The sequence below is a fragment of the Bidens hawaiensis genome, unplaced genomic scaffold (assembly GCF_021521415.1).
Source record: "Bidens hawaiensis isolate Kalapana, Puna unplaced genomic scaffold, B.hawaiensis_p1.1 tig00009022_1, whole genome shotgun sequence".
In the NCBI taxonomy this organism is placed as follows: domain Eukaryota; kingdom Viridiplantae; phylum Streptophyta; class Magnoliopsida; order Asterales; family Asteraceae; genus Bidens; species Bidens hawaiensis.
Genome location: NW_027491658.1, coordinates 653183 through 676946, shown reverse-complemented (window position 1 = coordinate 676946; position 23764 = coordinate 653183). Strand labels below are relative to the sequence as shown.

Here is a 23764-nt window from a genome sequence, read left to right as displayed (position 1 = left end):
GAGAGTATGATTCAAAGAGGTTGGTGAAGTAGCATTTAAAAGGATATATGGTTCCGAATCGGTAATTTAATCTGCACAGGTAATCGATTTCGCTCGGTTCTGGATTCCTGTTAAAAGGATTTTGTGCCCTAATTGATCTAATTTTCACGTAGATTTCGTTTGTTAATAATTTCTAAAACCTGGATGATTGATACGGATTCAGTTTCTGAACTGATTGGAATCGACTTATTTTCTATGAATTACGGTTTAGGTTAGGAGTTCAATTACCCAAAGGTTCAATTCATTAGTTGCTTGCTTTACGAAAAGTTCAATTTGTTAATTCAGTTTATTAATTTTGCTTGCTTTACTCTTCTTTAGTATAGAGAACTTAATGATTATATATTTTTTTAACCCGGTGTCATTTGATATTCTAATCGATTAGCGAAACCACCTGACCTGAACCCAGTTATCGAATATGACCAACCCGAGTTTAGGATATGAGATATTATAGTTAATTAGTGATACGTTAAAGTGTGCACAGGCTCAAGTATTTGAACTGAATCAAGCATTGATAACAAAGTACTGTTCCTTTTTAGTTGGTGTTATCTTTTTCCACTTTTTATGAATGAAAGATTTCTACAAGATATTTTACATGAACTGATTTTTATAGGGGCAAACTTTTACATGCTTATGTTGAAGATATTTGTAGCTCCAATACCATTGATCTTTATTTTCATCGCAGGTAACATTGGTTTAATCAATTGAAATTTCAATTTGTGTCAGGTTTATAACATATTTTAGGTACCTATGATTGTATTTTGTTTCATAAGTATGTAATATTTTATTATTAGCATTTATAAGATCTCATGTTTATTATAAATTATGTTTTTGTCAAATATATAAATAAATGCATTTGACTATGTTAAAAGTTTTAATATGAAAACATATTTTAAGGAAAAAAATTATAAGAAACCGAACTCATGCCGACCGAATTATAAATTCGGTTTGGATTAAATATGGATTCAAACCGAATCGAAACCGAATTTCGGTTTAAGGAAATAATCAGTTTTGGTTTTGCGTATGAGTTCGGTTTGATTATGGGTCAGTTTTCGGTTTTACATTTTTGTATAAGTTTGAAAAACTTGGCTTAAAACAATTCAGTTATAGACCTTTTGGCCTAAAATTTGTTAATCAATTTGTGCCCAAAAGTCGGGCCAAAGTTTTAATATGAAAACATTTTTTATGGAAAAACCTTATAATGAACCAAACTCATACCGACCGAATTAGTAAATTAGGTTTAGGTAATATGAATTCAAACTAGGACATATGCCCGGATATTATCATTTGACTGCAATCTTTTCTGTAAAATCATGGTTTCTGTTTTTATTTTTTATTTATCATAAACGTTGTTCTCGACACCGAAATAGTTTCATTTAAATTTTCAAAAGTTATGAAATTTGTTATGATCAATTTTAAGCAGTTCTCAACTTTAAAAAATAGAAGTGTTATTGCAATCTTCTTAATCTCTTGCATGGAAAGGGATCAATTTGTGCTGTACCTTAATGATGCTTGGTCAAATATATAAATTTAGCTGCTATAATGGGTCAAACTTAATGAGGCTTATAACGTTTCTGCTTCTGGTAATACTGCTTTGGGAAACATAAATCAGGACAAGCTACTTGAGAGAGAGAAGAAGAAAATTGGTTTCACTAATGAAGACATCAAATTTTATCAGATTGAAGAAGAATCGCCTATACGGTAAATAATGGCTGCTTCGTTAATCTTTATTTTTGCACAAGTTCTTGATATCAAAAGTGGTTTAAATGAGGCCGACCATGACCATGGACTTGACTGGAAGTCTTTACCCGTTTTTTGAAGTACGGGTTGGGAACTATAAAGGAATCACACAACATTTTTCAATAACATCGAACCCAGAATGGTTGAATCATATTCATCGGACCATGGACTTGACCGAAAGCCTCTACCCGTTTTCGAAGTACGGGTTGGGAACTGGAATCACACAATATTTTTTTAAAAAATCGAACCCGGAATGGTTGAATCAATGTGATGTTACATTTTGAAATGCTAGAGCTGGAATATAAGTGAAAAAGATAAACTCCGTTTTTGGTCAAAGTTGACCAAAGAGTCAATGACAATCAACATCAGGTCCGTCTAGAATAATAAAGTTAATGAATTTGGGTTATATGTTTTTTGTATTTGTGTTGTCAAATTTTGTCTCTGTCAAAGTGTAGTAGACCAAACCCTACTATTATTTTGGGCCAGAGTATTCCCATACATTTAGGATCTGTTTTAGTTGTTTGGTTTCCAACTATTGGCTAATGCCTACATAGACACACTGTAAACCTCAAGTTCTTGATCATTGTTCGATCACACATAAGAACTTTAAAGAATAAAAAAATATTTTCAAACAAAATTAACAAAAAGGATTTCCCTTAGGACATTTGATATTTAGGGAACTTCAAAGAAATTGTAGATAAGAGTAGCATGTCCAATATAGACTTTGAAAAAGTGTCAGCCCTATCTATATGCATTCATATATCCTAGATATTATTTTATAAATTGGTTTGTGTTTTTTTTCCGCTCATTTATCATATGGAGGATGATCAAAGCAACGTATGCTCAAATTTGCTGCACAGAGGTAATAATTATTGTTCGTTTCCTTATGTATCTCATATAATGATTTCGTGCTTACTAAAAACTTTCAAACATTTTCAGGTATGCAAGTGTCGTTGAGAGCAATCTGAATGATATCAATTATACATGGTTGTCCTTTCATGGGTGTATGTGAGATCATGATTTGTGAAACCGCTGACTCGATGAGACGTTTGTGATAATAACAAAAGATATAAATTTTAAGGGAATGTGTGGCGCCCATCAAGTGTTCGATCATTGGTCAAGAACTACAAATAAAGGGGAACACTTCCCCTACTTATCATCTGATTGAAAGATTCTCAAAACTCAATATGGTATTTTCCTTGCATTTCTCTGTTGCTTATTAACAAGTTTTTCATGATTAATGTGTCATAAGTTGTAAAGTAAAAAAAACAACAAAGTTGCATTTAAATAAGTTATGTATTATCATCATTATTAGCCTATTGATTTTTTGTTCTTTCTGTTGGAGTCACAATTTTGAAATGTTTAATTTGTTTGTTAAGAATCTGGTACCCAATTTGTGTAAAGGATTTTAAGTTGTCATTTAAAGGGAATTAAACTAAGCCTTTGTAAATCACTAACATAAGAAGTTATACCTTAAAAGTATCTCATATCACTTCATAAATAATGTCTACTAGGGGAGTTTTCATAATTTCATGTATAAGATTATAGATTGTTTAAGTTGACATTTTAATTTGAAAACTATTTTGACTTTTTCTTTGATTTAATTTGACTTTTTTAATATTATGGATTGTTTAAGTTGACATTTTAATTTGAAAGCTATTTTGACTTTTTCTTTACTTTAATTTTGACTTTTGGGTAGGATAAAGTGGAAGAAAGAATGCAACAAGTTCAAGCAATGAAGCAACAGATGATAGCCGGAGCTCGAACCGATGGAGAAGTCAGGTTGGGTTGGGTTGGGTTGAAGAACTTAAAGATGCTTTGTAGATGATTTAATTTTTGTTTATAATAATTTCTTATTTTTGAATGAAAAATATAACTACATTTGGTTTAAGTTAGGTTTATTTAGTTTATTTAATGTTTTACTTTTTGTATATAACCTATTATTATCTAAGTGATAATTAAAACAAGTCTAATTGTTTGTTTACTTTGAGATATTGCAGGCTAAAAGGGGAAAACCTCATGTTCTTCTATGTTTTGCTATCCTAAGTGTAGTTTGTTATAGGTACAGTTTTACACGATCTTATACTATTTTAACACCACCACCAATTAGTACACAAACACGCTAGCCAAACAATAAATTTTATAGTTTAAGCAAAATTTACTTAAAAAAATGAAATTTCATGATACTAAAACTTAATTGAAGGAAATTGGGACTATATATCCAAAGAGCCAACTATAAACTTCAACTCAAACTAACTATAAGCCTATTAATCTCAACTGAAATAGCTCAAACGTCACAAAATATAATTCATGTAAAAAACTAATATATACGTTTTCAATCAAACCAAAACTCGGTTAAAAATAATATTAAATAATTAGAAAAGTATAATTGTAAAATGATTTAAAAATCCCTAATAGTAACACGCGTAACACGTGGGCTAAAACCTAGTATATATATATATATATATATATATATATATATATATATCTAACTATCTATATAATTACCTACCATAAAATCCTAGGTGTCGCTCTCAGGTTGTCCCTCACATTCTCTAGAGCCACCAGATTGCTTGATTTCTAAATGGAGGTTTCTCATGCATTTGACCCAAAATTGCGGGTATGGGTATTACCAAACCTAGTATATATATATATATATATATATATATATATATATATATATATATATCTAACTATCTATATAATTACCTACCATAAAATCCTAGGTGTCGCTCTCAGGTTGTCCCTCACATTCTCTAGAGCCACCAGATTGCTTGATTTCTAAATGGAGGTTTCTCATGCATTTGACCCAAAATTGCGGGTATGGGTATTACCAAACCCAGATAGTATTTAAATGGGTTATAACATCTCATATATTTGTGAAATAACCCCTTAATCATCAAAAAATAATTTCTATGGGTTATGGGTCTTACCAAACCCTAATAGCTCTCAAATGGGTTATAAGATCTTATTTATTGGTAAATACTTTCATCCTCAAACCCGAATTTAATTTATCTTCTTTTCATGTTCTCTATTACTGGTCTATCATCTACAGCGCCGTTTAACTTCCGATACTACCCGTCATCGTCAACTACATCAACGTCCTCTTTTTCATTAGACAAATATTTGTGTTCATGTTTGTTCATTTAAAAAAATCAACATGTTCGTGTTCGTGTATTTTTGTTCGTTAAAAATCTAAAAAACCTACACATCTCAATTGAAAATACCCAAACGCAAAAAATATAATAACAAACTAATATATATGTATTAAATTAGAACAAACTACGTTAAAAAATAAAATAAATTATCATAAAATAGCAAAACGATTAAAACAAACACTTAAATAAACTCCCGTAACACGGGAGGATCAAACTAGTATATATATAAACGAAGACTCAAATATCTTAGGTGTCGCGATGTGGTCGCTCCTCCATTTTTTGGAAGTTACCAGATTGCTTGATTTTTAAATGGAGGCTTCTCATGCATTTGACTCGAATTCACGGGTATGGATCTTACCAAACCCAGATATTCCCTAAACAGGTTATAACATCCCATTAAATTAAAAATCAATCTCACCAAATTATTGGTGTGAAAATCCTATAAAATAGGGATATACTTAAAATTATTATATGTTTTTTTAAAAAGATATTATTTATAATTAAGAAACAATTTTATAGTAAAAAAAAATAAGCAGGTATTGGATCTCATCAAACCCAGATAACTTTTACACCGGGTTATAGCATCTTAGTTATTTGTGAAACCCTTTTATCATCAAACTCTAAGTATATTATTAATTTCCTTACAATAAATAAAGTTAAACTCCAAAAAAGTATATAAATATTATAAACGAATAATGTAAAACAGCCCGCGTAAAACGGGGGAAAACGTGCAAACACAGAATAAGGAATAAAGGACCTTCGAGGAATAGGAGCAACTTATAACATGATGACGCACGGATAAGGTCATAGGCAAATAAGCTTTCATTTCCCTATTGTTAACTATTACGAAAGCTGACTTATAAAAGCTTTCTTTTACATAAAATTATGTGTTGTTAACAGATCTAACTACGGTTGCAATTTGCACCCATAAGCGATTTGAAATAAATGAACTCACATATAATGCATATATAATTATTCTGTTTTAAAAACATCCACTTTAATTCAAATAAATTTAAAATCAGAAAGTAAAAAAGAGTTGATGGATTTCAAACGTATGATAATAAATTTGTAAATGAGTCTCAAAAATGCGTTAAAATGTTATAAATAAGATCATGAGATGTATTAAAGTTGTGAGTGGTGTAATAAATTGATCATGTATACTTTTAACTAAACAACTTAGTAGCTTACATTAATATTAACATGAACATGAACATGAACATGAACACAGCCTCTCTAAACGGTGCAAGACAAGTCAACCTAAAACACCTCTTTACTAAATATACTAAGCAGCCTTAAACTTAATTGTGTTTTGTAAAATCTATTAAATCATAGTGAATTCACAAGAACTATGGTTAATATACATTTGATAAAAGTACCTGTACGCCTAGATGTTACACGAGAGATGATTAAGGTTATAGATATTATATTTAAATCTGCCAATAAAAGATTGCAAACTTTGTCTTGTTAATTTCATTGGTGTGAACAAATTGTGATGATTAAGTACTTCCAATATCGACTTTTTAAGACTTGTGTATATAATCATGAATTATGAATGCATTGAAATCTCGAACACATGTAATGTATAAGTTTCAGCCTGAGCTTATCTATATGAAGAAAGCAAGAAAGTTTGAAGAATTTGTTGTCTTATTACTACAATTTCGTATGCTTTATTCATTTGTAATGATCTCTTAGTTTAGAAAGCTACATTTTCTAGAGGTATTAAAATAATTTTAAAGAGTTCGAAAGGAATTATATGAGAAGGGGTAGCATCCCATCTCGAGTCTCGACCGAAGCCGGAGCAAAACATGGTATAACATACGCCGTGAACAAAACACGTCGATGGTTTGGATGACTTGATTAGAAACAATATGGAAATAGATGATTCGTCTTCAAGTTTTCGAGTGACCCAAATAGTATATGGACACTGTGCCTCACTTATACAATTTGTATAGGTCTATATGAGTTGAGTTGTAAAGAAGTAACTTTTGTTAGACATCGTTAGCAATTGTTCATATGCGTTAGGCACAATTTTAATTTTATTCTTTAAATTTGTTTGGCTTTTTTTATGATCCTGTTTTTAATTAATTTAAACTTTTAATCAAAAAATCATAAGATTTAAGAGATTAACCTCTCAATAATTATAAAACAGAGACACATAATTTATAAATTAAAATACACATATTTAAATGTACATATTTTGAGTCATACTAACTGAATAGCCTACGAACAACATGAGTGTTTCGAGGCACCGTATTTCAGCCTTAGAAGACCCTTGAAACACTCTTGTTGTCCATAAATTGTTCGATTACTGTTTACTATGGAGCATAATATGTATTTTTAAATAGGAGTATTCTTATTTATTAATTGTGTGTTTGTTTTATAACTATGTAATATTATATCATAAATGTTGTGTTTCTTTATTATAATAGTTATTTAATTAAAAACGGGAATTTACAGAAAAAGAAAATTAAACAAAAATTTAAAAATTGTGTTTATACGAGGTATATTTCCCTATACGACCCTTGTAGACATATACGACTCGTATAAATTGCAAACAACTACAAGCCTGAACTTTATTTACAGATTTTAGACACCTCTATGTATATACGGACCATATAGCTTACACAAGTCGCATAAATCTGCACAGATACCATGGAATGTTGCTCGAATATAACATTTATTTTTCTTAATCGATGCAACTACTAGAAAGAAAATAACATCAAATTAAATATGTAATTTTGACAAATAAAATCCCTCAGCTTTATGATAGTTGTCATTTAGTGGTTTTGATATAAAAACTTGGCAAAAAAGCATAACAATCACTTTCTACCATATTTTGATGTCATTTTTGTCAGTTTATGCGTCAAAAAACACGACTACATCACTACATAAGTACAATATTTTCATGTTCTTTTTTAAAGTTTGAACTATCTTTAAAGTTTTATTGGACTCCATGCATATGATCCTTTTATTTTTACTTTCTATATCATATTTTTTTCTAACTTAATTTACTTTCTTTAAAATTTATGATGTGTAAAGTAAAAATTATTGTATCCTAATGATATTTTACTAAAAGAAACATACCAAAAAACTTGGGATGAAATGAATATAATATTTTGGCCAATTAGATGAAAAAGTAAAAAAAAAAAAAAGGAATGGCCATGGTAATGTGATATACGATAGAAAATCCATTATTTAGTTACTTTGTGCTAAATGCTAATCGGTAGCATCTTCAAAGGTATTCATGAATCATGACTTAAATATTTAATAACTTTTAGCTTTTATTTAAAAAATAATTTAGTTTCTTTATAAGGTACGTTGTTGTGCCCTTTTAGTATTTCTATACATACTAAATACTAAATGAGTAAATAAGAGCGTTATGCACAAACTTGCGAGTCTCCGTTTACTTTTATGGGTTCTTTTTGTTCCCGCTTAATAGATAAGTTTGTTTCTTGCTATATTTTCTTCACTTTATAAATAAGTTTGTTTCTCATTTTTTCCCTTTTTAATTTATAAATCTTTATTAGCACGCATTAAATATTTAGTTTAATATTTTTTAATTCAATTAGTGTAATACACACCCTTCTAACCTAGTTAATCTATTAAAAAATGAGGTTAAAAAATTGAGGTGTATTAAATACGGGTAATTTTTTTTTTTGAACGGCCAACTAAGTAACGCTGGGTACTTCGTACGCTGCCTCCATTGGCTAAAGGTAGCCCGAGCCGGCCACTAGTCCGGACGGATGGAGCCCCTAGCGGTCCACCTATTGAGGGATTCACCGGATAAAACCTGACCCCCACGCCCGCCAAACGGCATGACAGCGAGGAGCCGGTAAAACTGAGTGAGATCAGGACATCCCTCATATCTCCCATATAAATTGGTGGTGGTGAGGTTTGAACCCCCTACCTCTCACTAGTAAAGTGAGCGATCTACCATTTTAAGCCACAAAATTAAATACGGTTAATTGAGTTTAATAGTTCATACGAGTCACTTTTTTACAAAGTATTACTTAGAAATGTAAAAAGAAAAAGAAAATTAAGTCCAAAGAGAGAAAACAAATCATTTGTACACAATATCATATCTAAAAATTATAAAAGGTAATATTTTAGTTGAATTCTAAAACTTTAATTAAAAACTAAATGGGTATACAAATAATGTGCATTTAGTACTATTGAGTCGCAATGGTCAATATGAGTTCAGATCAAGGCGAGTTTAGATCAAAACAAGTTGTTCTTAAAGTGGTTAATTATTGTATTCTTTTGTCAAAACATGTTTTGATAAAAAACATGTACAAGGTCGAAATACGTCGATCAATTAAAGACTTATCAACAATGACGGATCTAAAATTTCTTTACATGGGGATGATGGGAATCTTAGTCAAATATGGGGCAATTGGGATTTAAGCATATGAATAACACTAAGGGTATGTTTGGTTAGAGGTAATGAAATGAATGAGGAATGGAATGGGAGAATGAATGGAACGGACAAGGGAATGAAATATATCATTATCATTTTGTCTTGTTTGGTTAACATATGAGAATGAAATAATTATTAGTTAATGTTATTTGGTATTCAAAAAAATTGTATGAATGAAATAGAAATAATAAAAACACTCTTATCTCAAAATAATTTTTTTACACAAAAAAAACTGCAATGACGTCGGTGGTGGTGGTAGCTCCGGCGATGAAAATGGTGGTGGTAGTAGCGGTCAGGCGGCAAGGGCGGCGGTTGTGGTGGTGGTGGGAGGGGTGGCGGTGGTCAAGTGATGATAGCATTGGCAGTGGCGGCGACGGTGGTGGTGGTCAGGCATCGACAGTGGTAGTGGCGGTGATGGTCAGGCGACGACGGTGACAATGGTTGCGGTGGTTACTGTGATAATGGTTGTGGTGGTTACGGTGACAATGATGGCGGTGATAGCGTTGGTGGTAAGGTGGTGGTGGCGTTGGCAGAGGTGGTGGTGGAGATGACGACGATGGCAGTAGTGGCGGTCAGGTGGTGGCAACGGTAGTGGTGGTGGTTGCTGTTGTTAGGTGGTGTTAAGAAAGTAATGTGAAGTAGGAATGGAATGAAAAAATAAAAATGGGGTGGAAATGAATTGCTTTGATAGAATGAGATTCCATGTGTAATGGATGATTTCATTTCATTGAGCAACTAAACACCACTTTTTTCATTCCAAAGCAATGAATCATTTCATTCCCCTTGCGATTATTGTATTCCAAACGCTAACTAATTTTTTTTTCTTTTGTAAAAGGCGGTTTCTCCCCCCTTCTTTGACTATAGGTCCGCCACTGCTCATTGCTCCTTTTTCTCCATTCTGGTCTTGGATTAACAGTCGTTTTAAAATAATTGAAATCAAAAATAATTATTTTTCTTTCCAACCTTCTTCTCTGACTCCGCAGCAACAACCGAGCTAGTGTAGTGTCACTAGTAGAATAAACTAAAGGTAACTATTCCCTTCCTAATGCGATTAGTTAAGTGATACCTCTAGGGCCATACCTTTCACTCTGGGCTTTGTCTATTTAAACACCCTTTTTGCTGTTTGTACACCTTTTTTACATACAATTTCTCTTTTGCACGCACCCTCTCTAAAACCCTTGTGGGTGTATGAATAGCAACTCCCTTCACTTTAACGTCTAATAAAAGCAATTCAACTCTATCATTAATTCTCCCTTCATGTTGCAATTACTCGAGTGATATCTTCACCACTTCACCCTTAATTTTAACTTCTATCATTAATTATCTGAGCAAATAAAGAATTATGTCAAATCTTTTTTTTAAGACAACTGATAAAGTAAAAGTTAGCTTGTCATATACTTTGTTGTCTTATTTTGGCACCGAGGCACATGTTGCGGAGCCTGGAGGAAGAAGAACCCCGTCACATAAACTTCATGGTGGATGATTGTACTCACGGTGAGGGAACGACAACATTTTATTTGCTCAATTGGTTCAGATTTCATAATTAAAAGAAGCAACACCTTGAACAACAAAATTTCATACTTATATGGGAAAACCAACCCTTAAATCTTTGATATTGGAACACATAACATGCGACTTGAATAAAAATCTAGTGATGAACATCTCATAAACAATACTTAACGAACACTTGATTAACGACACGTGATGGCAATGGCAAACGAATGGACAACGTCACAAAAGAACTGGCCGACCATCCTAATCTTTAGTTTTACTTTCTTCAACTCATCCAGACTTGATGGTATTTACCATTATGCCCTTTCAACCCATATCTACCAATGGATAAATAGTTTAGAACCCAAACCCGATAAGCTACCTAAAATCATATATCTCAGTAGTTTTTGCCAAATATCGTGTTCCATATCATATCAATAATCGTGTCAACCGTAACGTCAGAAAACCAAGCTAAACTTTTCAAGCTTTACGTCTAAGCTTAACATTAACTCGCAAATAACATTAGAAGTTCGATCACAACCAACATTCAACCCGCATATTATTAATTAATAACCATTTAGTTAATACATTATTGACATGTGACACAAGACCACATACATAGACCACTTGCGTGTACACATCCACAATCTCAAGTCCTTAAATGCAAAGTCCCACTTTACCTTTTCATAACCAGGCAAAACAAACAACAATCCACACCTCGTGTGCCTATCTCGACCAAATACATCATAATCAATACAAACTGTTTGAATAACCTCCATTCAAAACGAGTGAAATTGCCCTTTATAACATGACTCTCATTCGTTCCAATTTGGGTACCAGTTTCCCTCAAGCTTCAATTTTTACCACCAAGAACAACAATCCACTGAAAACCCATTTCAGATTCTTGGTTTCGTACCATAATATTATCAATTACCCAAAATCAATAAACATACCCATTTGTTGTCTCTCAAATTGCGACAAGAAAACCCAAATTTGCGACGAAATGGGGGTGAATAGTAAGTGGGTGGAGGTTGAATCTGATGGGTATGTGAAGGAATTGGAAGTTGCTGTGAAAGCTGTTCATGTTGCATGTTTGCTTTGTCAGAAGGTTCAACAAGATTTGATATTTGATGGAGATGGTAATGATAATGTTCGAGCTAAAGATGATAATTCGCCTGTCACAATTGCTGGTAAGTTTTGTTAGGAAAGTATATAATTTTATATGTTTTTAAATAGCTGACTGTTTTATTGTATGTTAAGCCAGTTAGCAGCTTTATTAGACCAAGTTTATGACCCGTCAAATAGTTTATTTACGACCCGTTTAACTCATTTATAACTTTATCTGTTTGACCCGTTTAACTCATTTACAACTTTATTATAGCTTGTTTGTTTATAACGTGTCAAATAGTTTATGGTCCGTTTAACCCGTTTACAATTTTTTTGCAGTCTGTTTATTGGCCGTCAAACAGTTTATGACCTGTTTAACTTCGTTACAACTTTATTACAGCTCGTTTATATTATAACCTGGTAAATAATTTACGACCCGTTGAACCATATTAAAACTTTATTATAGCTCGTTTATAAATTATAACCCATCAAATGGTTTATGACCAGTTGAACAGGTTATGACTTGTTTAACCATTTCACAACTTTGTTAAAGCCTGTTTATAACCTGCCAAACAGTTTGCGACCCGTTTAACCCCTTTACGACATTATTACATCCCGTTTATAACCCGTCAAACTTTATAACTTCATTACGGCCCGTTTAATCGTTTGCAGCCCACCAAACATTTTATGACCCGTTTAACCACTTTACAACTTTATTACAGTGTGTGTATAACCCGTCAAACTTTACAACTATATCACAGCCCGTTTATAACTCGCGAAACAGTTTACGACCCATTTAACCCCTTTACAACCCATTACAATTCGCCTGTGCATTTGACCTGTTTAGATAAAGGGGTTAAATCAGTTGTGCCCTGGTTACATGGATTTAGTTGTTCTCGGGTTATGATTGATATCTTTGACACAAAATGTTTATGTTCGGGTTATATGGTTCATCAATTTCAACCTGCCAACCCGAAACGATTGTCACCCTCTAATAAATACTCACTCTTTACTGAGTAACATAAATATATATATTTTTGTTATACCAAAAAATAACACTTTTATTTTTCAAATTTACCAACAGATTGGAGTGTGCAAGCAACAGTCAGTTGGATATTATCCCAAGCATTCGGACCTGAAAATGTATCAATCGTAGCAGAAGAAGACATCGAAACCCTCTCAAAACCCGACACAACAACCATCCTATCATCTGTTGTCAAAACCGTCAACGACTCCCTATCATCTGCAGTCCGTTTCGGAATTAAACCCCCGGTCACAAATCTTGAACCCGCCCAAGTCTTAGAAGCCATTAGCCGGTGCAACTCCGCTGGCGGGCCCACCGGAAGATTTTGGGTCCTTGACCCAGTAGACGGGACACTTGGGTTCGTGCGAGGGGACCAGTACGCAATAGCTCTAGCACTAGTGGAAAACGGGCAAGTGGTTCTCGGGGTTCTTGGCTGCCCGAACTACCCGATGAATAAAGAGTGGTTAAATTACCAAAACGGGTATCGGAGGATTCTTTCAAGGTTGACTAAACCGGGATCTTCGGGTTGGAATAATAACGGGTGCGTGCTTTATGCAAAGAAAGGTAGTAAGAAGGCGTGGATGGAACCGTTGCTAAGTGGTGATAATGGTGTCGGACCGGCTAGGCAAATTAAGGTTTCGACTATTGATAATCCAGTTTTAGCAACGTTTTGTGAGCCGGTTGAGAAGGCTAACTCGAGCCATGGGTTCACACAAGGGTTAGCTCATAGTGTCGGGCTGAGGTAACTTATAAAATTACTTAAACAACAAGATACCTAACGTTGTGCATGAAACTGAAAAAAAACGTAAAACTAAACTGATATAACCAAATCAAAACAAAAACCGATGGTTCGGTTTTATGTTTTTGTAAATTGCGAACTTTAGTTGGTTCGGTTTCGCGTGTGATTAAAACCAAAAGAACCGAAACGAACTTATAGATTTTCAATTTTTGTTTTGAATCTTAAGTAATTTAATTTAATAGTTCAACCCATATATATTAGCCCAAATTATATAAAACTCAAAATAATTATTAACTAACAAAATTATTTAGGCCTAAATTCATTATTTTAGCCAGCCTTTTCCTTTTGGCCCAAAATTTTCAAGCCCAAATGGCAAAACCGAAACCGAACTCACCTAAAAACCAAAACTGAAAAAAATGAAACCGTACGGTTTTTAAAACCTCAACAAAACCGGACTGAACAGACCCATGCACACCTTATTTGTTAACAAGAATATGTTTGACAATTGACATGAAAGTTGACTGCAGGAATCAACCGTTGCGAGTATACAGTATGGTGAAATACGCAGCAATCGCTCGTGGAGATGCAGAGATTTTTATGAAGTTTGCGAGAGCTGGTTATAAGGAGAAGATATGGGATCATGCCGCCGGAGTTGTTATTATTGAAGAAGCCGGTGGTATTGTTACTGACGCTGGTGGCCGACGACTAGATTTTTCTAAAGGTATGTATTTGCATGGGCTAGATCGGGGAATAATCACGTGTGCTGGAGCGTCTCTGCATGACAAAATCATGAGCGCGGTTGATGCTAGCTGGAACTCTTCTAGCCTTTGATTGTGTTACATGTTTATGTTTAGTGTTTAATATCACCGTTGGGTTTTGTATGATATGTTTTTGCAGTCTTTTGATGATAAATAAGGGTGAAAATATGTGTTTGAGCAATAAGTTTTCATCTCAACGAAAATATATAATTAGAGGTGAGTTATTGTACAATAATAGGTTATCGTATATCACGTACGAGACTTCCCACACCATTGATTTTAATTTCTAATTGAAACTCGTGATGACATAAACGTAAATAACCTAAATCTAATTCTAGTTCCGCTTCGGCCCATTGTGTTTGAACCTTTTCAGCTTCCAATTCTAGCTCTTGCAAAAAGGAAACATCTTTTGATTGGTATTGATTAGGATAGGAAAACTTTTCCTATTCATTGCAAGGATCTATTACTCTGATATTTAATTATCTCTACTATATTTAGAACTGGATGGAAAAAAATACATATAAAAATGCATGCCGTATGGTTTTAATTGATACATGTTTTTTATTAAGCCAATCTAATTTCACTTTCACTTAACATATAATATAATTATTATTAAACTAGGCGGGTGCCCGCGCGATGCAGCGGGTGTTTGAACCTGCTAATCACGTGCAAATATAAGTGCTTATGGTTTGGTTAAAACCTTGAAATCGTTTAAATAGGTCATTGGTTTGACTTCTTTTTTCTTATTTACTTTTGGTTTGTTGGTCGGTTTCAAAATTTTCAAAACGTAGTGAACGGTTGGTTCGCGTTTTATATCGGCAACCGGCCATATGAAAGACTGTAAATTAACCTAATTGCAATATGATTCCCTTTTTAATCTTTGCTGTTATTATTTCACGTCCTAAATCTTCCATTAATATTTACCATTTATGTGGCTAAAATTATCATTTTTTATTTATGATTATCTCAGGTATCATATTATGTTGGTTTTTAGTTAAAATTGATGGTACATTTAAATTATTAATTATTTTAAACAAAATTTATTATTAAAGTTTAAACTGTGAAACCAAACTGAAACCAGGCCGTTAGTAACGATTCGGTTTCAACTTTCAATGGTTGAGTTTGGTTTTAGACGACAAAAAATCAGTATTAACGGTTGGACTCACAAGTTTAACTTAAAAACCATCAAAACCGACACTGAACACCCTTGCGTAACATATTAATTTATTTAAAATGAAAAGAAATTAAAACAATATCGTATCCAAATTAAAGAGAATAAAATGCTCGTTTTTATAGTGCCATTTGTTTATAAAAAATTAACGTATGAAAAGGCTATATTCGTTTAAAAATCATGGGTGGGAAGTTAGTTTACAAGTTAAATTAAAAACATAATATGGTTAAAGATGAGGGACTAAACTTGTAAGTTGAATGGATTGTGTGTAAAAGACATGTTTACCCTTACTAACACATGTACATCATGCTTTAAGTGTTATAAATTACTTAAAAATGAATGTTTTAATTTGCCCTTGTTTAGTATATTATATATAGTATAGATATAGATTAACACATTGAACCAAAATATGTCTTTCCTTTTCTTCATTTTTATAACCGCTAACATATGAAATGGCACGCCTCCTAAAACATAGTATGGCGTCTTTTAACTTTCAAGAAACCGTTGTGTCCTTTGAACCGTAAAAATCAATAACCACTACCCCCTCCAAACCTATATATACATCCACATATCATTCATTACCATGGTGAACATAATATTACAACGAAACGATTACGCTCTAGTTTCAATCACTTAACAATTGAACGATGATGAAATTAACTTTTACTACACATTGTACAAAAAAACACTCAGTTAATGTTTTCTATATGATTTAGATTGATTTCATTTCTCAATTCTAGATCAGAGTTAATCAATTTAACATTAAGGCTCCTCTATTCACATTCAGTTTAAAACTGGCCTAGTTTGACATCTTCTGATCCAAAGGTTTAAGTTTAAGATCAACGTAAAACATTCCTAAAATGATTCAGGATATGCAAAAGGTTAATTAGAAAGAAAATGTAATTGAAAAAATTTATAATTTTGCCATCGCGTGTATTTTATATTGTTTGCGTCCCTCTGTCGTATTTCCATTTAAATACTCCTCAATTGAAGAGGCATGTTTGTGTTTTCAGCAATGTTTTAAAAACCGGTATTTTACTTGTACCGAATTGAGCTAAAAAATGGTATAACCGGCTTATACCGAAAGGTTCAACCGGTTGAATAGTTTACCTTATAATTTCCTATGAATGTAACTTCAATCTAAAAATAACCCAAAAGTAAATGATTCCATAACAAAAAATAAACTAAAAGTTAACCCATATAAAAAAATAATGCAAAAAAAAACTTATTTTTTTTTTAAATTAGTCCTATAGTTTACACGTTTGAATGTTAATTTTTGGGTTATAAATAATTTTGAAAAATATGGCCCGCAAATATCAAAAAATTCTCAGACATAAAACCGGTTTGCCGGTAAAAACCGGTATTTTAGACAAAAACCGCCGGAACGATGTTCTAGAAAACCGGCCAAAAATACCGGACTCAAAATATCAGTCTGCTATGCGATATCCGGTTTAACCGGTTCAACCGGCCGGTTTGAACCGGTTTTTAAAACACTGGTTTTCAGCCCTATATACAAAACCATGCCCCCTTCAACCTTTTTTCTTCACACCCGGCTGCAATCTGTGTCCCTGTCCGAGCCATCAACGTTGCTGACCACCACTGCCACCGCCACCCAACCACCATCTCCTCTGTGCGGCAACCACCACCATCTCCTTCTTGCGACATCCACCCATCGTTGTACACCCGCCACCGATCGTTCGTGAACACCATTGATAGGGTTAGAGAAATAGTAGGAGAAGGATGAAAACAAATTCTCTGGATGATCTCCAGGAATGGATAACATCAGAGTTTAAATCAAACAAATTACAAAGTTACCAAAACAACCCATAAAAACAAATTAAAACCATAATGGTCCTTAACCAATGAAAATTAAATAAACTAAATAAAAATACGATTTTAACGCATCCAGACTCCCTCCTTAGCCACTTTTGTCCTCAAGAGTGAGCTCCGTGAAATCTGGAAAACGCAACTTCAGCTCGTCTAGAAATTCCCATGTAGCGTCTTGAGTGGTTTGACCCTTCCAATGCACGAGCACCTTCATGACCGCCCTATGACCCCTTCTCACCAACTACCTATCCAACACGGCCTGTGGATGCAAATTAAACCGGGCCTCCACGGGAAGAGGGACGATTTTTTCCGGCGGTCCGCACGGTCTCTTAAGCAGTGAAACATGAAAAACAGGATGGATATGAGCGTCTCCGGGGAGATCTAGTTTATACGCAACCGCGCCCACCCTTTCTACGATCAAAAACGGCCCGAAATACTTAGGAGTGAGTTTTGAATGTTTATGCACCCTTAGTGAGTTCTGTATGTAGGGCTGAAGCTTAAGATATACCCACTGACCCGTTTCAAATTCCCTTTCCGATCTCTTCTTGTTAGCCTGTTGTTTCATCCTGTTCTGGGCGTTCAAAAGTGATTGCCTTAGTACCTTTATAGCAGCCTCGCGATCCTGCATCACCTCTTATAGCAGCCTCGCGATCCTGCATCACCTCATCAACTTCACCATCCACGGCATCTTTCGGGACGTAGGGTATGTGCAACGGGGGCGGGTACCCATACAAAGCCTCGAACGGTGTACGACCCAAAGAACAATGAAACGTGGTATTGTACCACCATTCGGCCATAGCGACCCACTTGACCCACGTGTGAGGACGTTCCATAACCATGCATCGTAAATACCCCTCCAAACACCGGTTTACGACCTCCGTTTGGCCATCCGTTTGCGGGTGGTACGCCGTGGATAATCTTGCCTCTATCCCTTGTAGATGTAAAAATTCTTTCCAAAAAGAACTTAAAAAAATCGGATCGCGGTCACACACTATCGAACTCGGGCACCCATGCAACTTATAAACGTTGTAAAAAAAACTTGGGCTACATCCTTGGCTGAATAAGGGTGACCCAACAACATAAAATGGCCGTATTTCGTCAAGCGATCCACAACCACGAAGACGGTATCCTTACTCTTAACCCTTGGCAACCCGCTTATAAAATCCATCGATATGTCCGAGAAAATCATCTCAGGTACGGGTAGGGGCTGCATCAACCCGGGCGAGGCGACATTCTCGGTCTTCGCTCGCATGCACACGTCACATTTACGCACCACCCTTCGTACCACCTTGTTTATCCCCTTCCAAAAGAACAATCCCTTCACCCTTTGTACCGTGGCTCTCATCCCCGAATGCCCTCCTATCGGAGATTCATGGCATAATTTCACCATTTCTTCATGTAGAGCGATATCGTTACCCACCACAATTCGGTTACCCTTAGTCAAGCACTTGCCATTCCACTTGTATTTCACATGACCCTCCCCATCTTTGACCTTAGTCACCAACTGTTGCAAATCAATGTCGTTTTTTGACTCTCCACTATTCGGTCCAACAACAACGGCTCTAGTTGTGATACCGCGATAGCAAATAATTCCGACCCTTGCACTCGAGATAACGCGTCGGCTACCATGTTTTCTCGCCCTTTTTTATACTCGATGGAGTAGTCGTACCCCATGAGTTTAGCTAGCCATTTATGTTGAAGTGGAGTGGTTACCTTTTGAGTGAGCAAATGTTTAAGACTTTTTTGGTCCGTACGAATAACAAATGACCCTGTGATGAGGTAGCAGTGCCACTGTTTTACGGATAACATGATGGCCAGTAGTTCCTTCTCATATACGGACAACGCGTTCTACCGAGGAGACAAAGCCTTTGATAAAAAAGAAATCGGGTGTCGGTCTTGCATCAAAACCGCCCCTATTCCCCCCGCTGATGCATCGGTTTCAATCACAAATGGCTTGGTGGGATCGGGTAACGTTAGAACCGGGGCTGAGGTAAGCGCTGTCTTGAGTCTTTTAAAAGCGTCTTGCACTTCCGTTCCCCACTTAAACGCGTTCTTTTTCAGCAGTTCGGTGAGTGGTCGAGCTATCATTCCTAAGTAACGTATGAATCGTCGGTCGTATCCGGCTAAGCCCAAAAACCCCCTAAGTTGTTTGACTGTCTTCGGTATCGGCCATTGTTGTACCGCTTCGATTTTTTTTTTGATCCGTGCTCACCCCTTCCCTCGCTATAATATGACCAAGGTACTCAATTGCTCGGCCCCCAAACACACACTTTGATTCCTTCGCGAATAACTGGTTAGCTTGCATGATCGAGAGAACCTTTTCCAAGTGTAAACAGTGGTCTTCTTCACTTCAGCTATAGACGAGTATGTCAAAAAAAAACTAATACACCCTTTCTGAGCATGGGCTTAAATATATGATTCATGAGGGCCTGAAACGTTGCTGGAGCGTTGGTCAAGCCAAAAGGCATGACAAGAAATTCATAGTGCCCCTCGTGAGTACGAAATGTTGTTTTCGGTATGTCCTCTACTGCCATTCTCACATGATGGTACCTGGATCACAGATCCAACTTCGAAAAAAAACTAGCTCCCGCCAGTTCATCTAGAAACTCGTCAATGAGAGGAATGGGGAACTTATCTTTCACCGTGGCTTCGTTGAGGCGCCTATAATCCATACACATTCGCCATTGGCCGTCTTTCTTTTTCACGAGAACAACCGGGGCCGCGAACGAGCTTTGACTATTCTGAATGATCCCCGAGTCTAGTAATTCACGAGTCGTTTTTTCGATTACATCTTTTTGAACCGCTGGGTATCGGTAAGGACGGATACTAATAGGCGCCGTACCTTCTTTTAACACAATTTTGTGATCAAACGGGCGCTTAGGCGGTAAGCCCGTGGGTACCTCGAAGACCTGTGGAAACTGAGCCACCAAATCCCTCCACCAGCCGGCTCCCTTATCTCCAACCGGGATGTTCACCACTCGAGAATGGTAAGTGTCATCATGTTCCCCGCTGGTTAAATGCAAACTGAATAACTGCAAGTCCCCCGCTCTAGCGTGCTTACCCATATTTTCAAGAGAAGAAACTGCAAACAAATTATTCTGTAGCCCTTTCAATTCATAACTCTTACCCTCTAGCTCAAATTTAATTGTCATTTTTTGAAAATTCCACAATATGTCGTTCAACTGTAGAAGCCATTGCACCCCTAGAATCATGTCGTAACTCTTAAGTGGCAACAATAATACCTCGGTTGTGAACCAATTCCCTTGCATGTTCCATTGGAATTCTCGACAAACTTGAGTATTCGTAAGTTTTTTTTCCGTCAGCCACCCCACTGTTACCGGTGCTATGGACATCGAATCACACTCCAATTTCTTGGCCAACCTTTCCTTAAGGAAGTTATGTGTCGACCCCGAAACAATAAGTATATGCAGTTAACGCGTACCCATCGACCCGTTTACCCACATCATTGAGTAGGATGGAATACCCGTTAGTGCGTGTATGGAGATTTGATAATCCGCTTCATCATCATTGTCAGACCATGTTTCCTCCACGAATTTATCCTCTTCATCGTCAGCTTCAATTATGTAAAGTTGCTTACGGGGCGTCGCACACTTATGCCCAGGTACAAACTTTTCCGAGCACCAAAAACACTCGCCTTTCGCTCGTTTCTGTTCCAATTCTTTGCTGGTTAGACGCCTTGCTGGGGCTGTTTGGAGTTCGGTTGGTGTTGGGGGTGGGTAAAAGTGGTAGTTTAGTGGCGTTAGTAGGCGGGGTGATTTTAGTATGGCTGCCCTTCGATGATCCCCCTGTCCATTTTCCTCCCGCAAACTTTTCTTCCCAGGTTTCATTGTTAAGGGCTTGGGTCTTGGCCAACCCGTACGCCTCGTGCAACGTACGAGGTTTGAACATTTTTACCGGTCCTCGGATGACGGGTTTGAGGGCTTTAATGTAAAGGCTCACAGCTTGGGTTTCGCTTAAAGATACCTTATTAAGCAAGGAGTCGACGGCCATATTCAACTCTTGCAGCGAACCGGTTTGTGTTAGGGAGGCCATCTCCTCCAGCGGGTCTTCGAATAACGCATCCGAAAAACGGGCTGAGATGGATCGAACATAGTCATTCCATGAAATCTCAGCCACGGTAGCGTTCCTGGTTTTCATGAAAGCCCGATGCCATTGTAATGCATCGCCTTCCAAGTGAACGGCGGCACAACGAAGCTTGGTCTCATCCGGGGTTTCGTCCATTGCGAAGAAGTGCTCGCAACGGTAAACCCAACCCTCCACATCTTCACCCGAGAATTTTGGAAATTCAATGTTACCAATTCTGAACGGCTTGGTACCACGTGAATCAGCCTCTGGTCCCGAAAAAGATCCGAAGGAACTGCCCGACGGGTTAACTGCTTTGTCGCGCACGACTTTCAAGATCTCCTCCTACTGTTTGGAGGATTGTTCGTGCTGCTTCATGAGGGTTGTGAGTGCAGTCTGGATGTCATTGATAGCTTTGTCGTGAGACATGAGGGTGTTGTCGATTTCATTGTTGCGGGTGTTGGTCATGGTGGGGCGGCAAAGAGTTCCGATGAAGGATCGGAACGGTTCTGATGCCCTTGATAGGGTTTGAGAAATACTAGGAGAAGGATGAAAACAAGTTCAGCATCAGAGTTTAAATCAAACCAATTACAAAGTTACCAAAACAACCCACAAAAACAAATAAAAACCATAATGGTCCTTAACCAATGAAAAATAAATAAACTAAATAAAAATACGATTTTAACGCATCCACCCATCGTCGTACACCTGCCACCGATCGTTCAGGAACACCATCGCCACCGGATTCGCCTTTCCCGTTGAGCCCTAATTCTTTATCTATCCCATCTATTTGGTTGCTTTTACATGAAGTAAAGAAACTTAAATCCTAACTTGATGTTCCTCTAAACAAAAAAAGAAATGCAACCTTTGTGATTGAGTAGGACTATGCACGGTTTGCAGATCTTGTGCGAATGGTGGAGGGACGCAAACTACATGCATGCACAGCATATGGACATAGTCACATAACTTAAACATCTTAAAATGGCATAAAAGTCTTTTCAGCGGATTTTTAAACTAAAAGATGACGGAGGACGCAATGTAATACTGCCCAACAACCATAGAGACGCAAACAATTCATCCTTTTAAAGAGAGGCGCAAATGGCCCCCATTCAAAACCACATAGAAACAAACTGCAACTCAAAAGGCTATAATGTCAGTATGTCACGTACGTATGTATATATATATATATATATATATATATCATATCAAAATGCAATCAAATAAATACAAAAGTAATCGTTCTAACATACTATTATGTTATTTATGTTATGTTATACTATGCTACATAATTATATTATACTATATAGATAAAAAAAATGATGCCCGACTTCACTAAAGTCGTTTTTTATTTTATTATTTTTTAGTCTATGTATTGTAACTAACGTAATCGTAGCCGGGCGAATTCATGTCGACTCGACGCTGCAACACCCGGATTTTACCTTCCAGATAAATATTGCTTTAAATATGTTATTATTATTGTTATTATTATTTTTTTGTATCATAAGTTATACGATTTTGTTTTTTGTAGTTCCGGTATTGTAATACATGTTACCGATACAGACCGAATTCGCGTCAACTTACTGCCGCAACGATCGGGTTTTACCGACCAAATAAACCTAATTTTTATATGTTTTTTTTGTCATAAGCGATACATGTTTTTCTTTTTTTAGTTTCAGTGTCGTAACAAACGTCACCTAAATCAACCTAATAAACGTCATTTTAATATGTTACTCTTTTTGTATTATAAGTTATACTAGTAGTCCGGGCGTTTACTAGTTTAATATTTGGGTTTAGTGTCAGTACCGATACCAATCGAATTCGTGTCGCTTTGATCATAATCTGTGCGTGTGACAATGCTTTGTTGGACAGTCACACATTTAATTTTTGGATTTATTGTTGTTTGCCGACTTGCCGTTACGAACTTAAATGACACCGAATTACCGACCGTTTTTAAAAAAAAAAATGTTGCCAGTATTATATTTATTTTTCTAACATCTTAATTCTTTTTATTAAGCGTCGCTACTGTTTTTCGCATTGACCGATTATTTTTAATATAGTGTCTTTATCGTAATGAATTTAAGTGATACCAACCGAATACGTACATGTTGATGCACTACGGTGGCGCCAATGCGCCATACTACAGATATTGAACATTCTTGAAAACTCCTACAAAAGCCTGTCCTAAACAAATATTGATCTTCGATTTCACGACA

General features: G+C 35.8%; 1 protein-coding gene across 1 annotated transcript; it reads left to right on the top strand.

The window, feature by feature from the left end:
• Positions 1–11452: 11452 nt before the first annotated feature.
• On the top strand, positions 11453–14699 carry LOC143530782 (3',5'-bisphosphate nucleotidase AHL-like). The gene is made up of 3 exons (XM_077026226.1): positions 11453–12032; positions 13034–13715; positions 14240–14699. The coding sequence occupies exons 1-3, from the start codon at positions 11651–11653 to the stop codon at positions 14541–14543; spliced, it is 1368 nt and encodes a 455-aa protein (XP_076882341.1). The 5' UTR covers positions 11453–11650; the 3' UTR covers positions 14544–14699.
• Positions 14700–23764: the final 9065 nt, after the last annotated feature.

Bases quoted from the DNA above. Each gene is read 5' to 3' on its own strand.
- LOC143530782 (XM_077026226.1), top strand. From the start codon at position 11,651: ATGACTCTCATTCGTTCCAATTTGGGTACCAGTTTCCCTCAAGCTTCA. The intron at 12,033-13,033 runs GTAAGTTTTGTT...ATTTACCAACAG, and splicing joins TTCGCCTGTCACAATTGCTG to ATTGGAGTGTGCAAGCAACA. The intron at 13,716-14,239 runs GTAACTTATAAA...AGTTGACTGCAG, and splicing joins GCTCATAGTGTCGGGCTGAG to GAATCAACCGTTGCGAGTAT.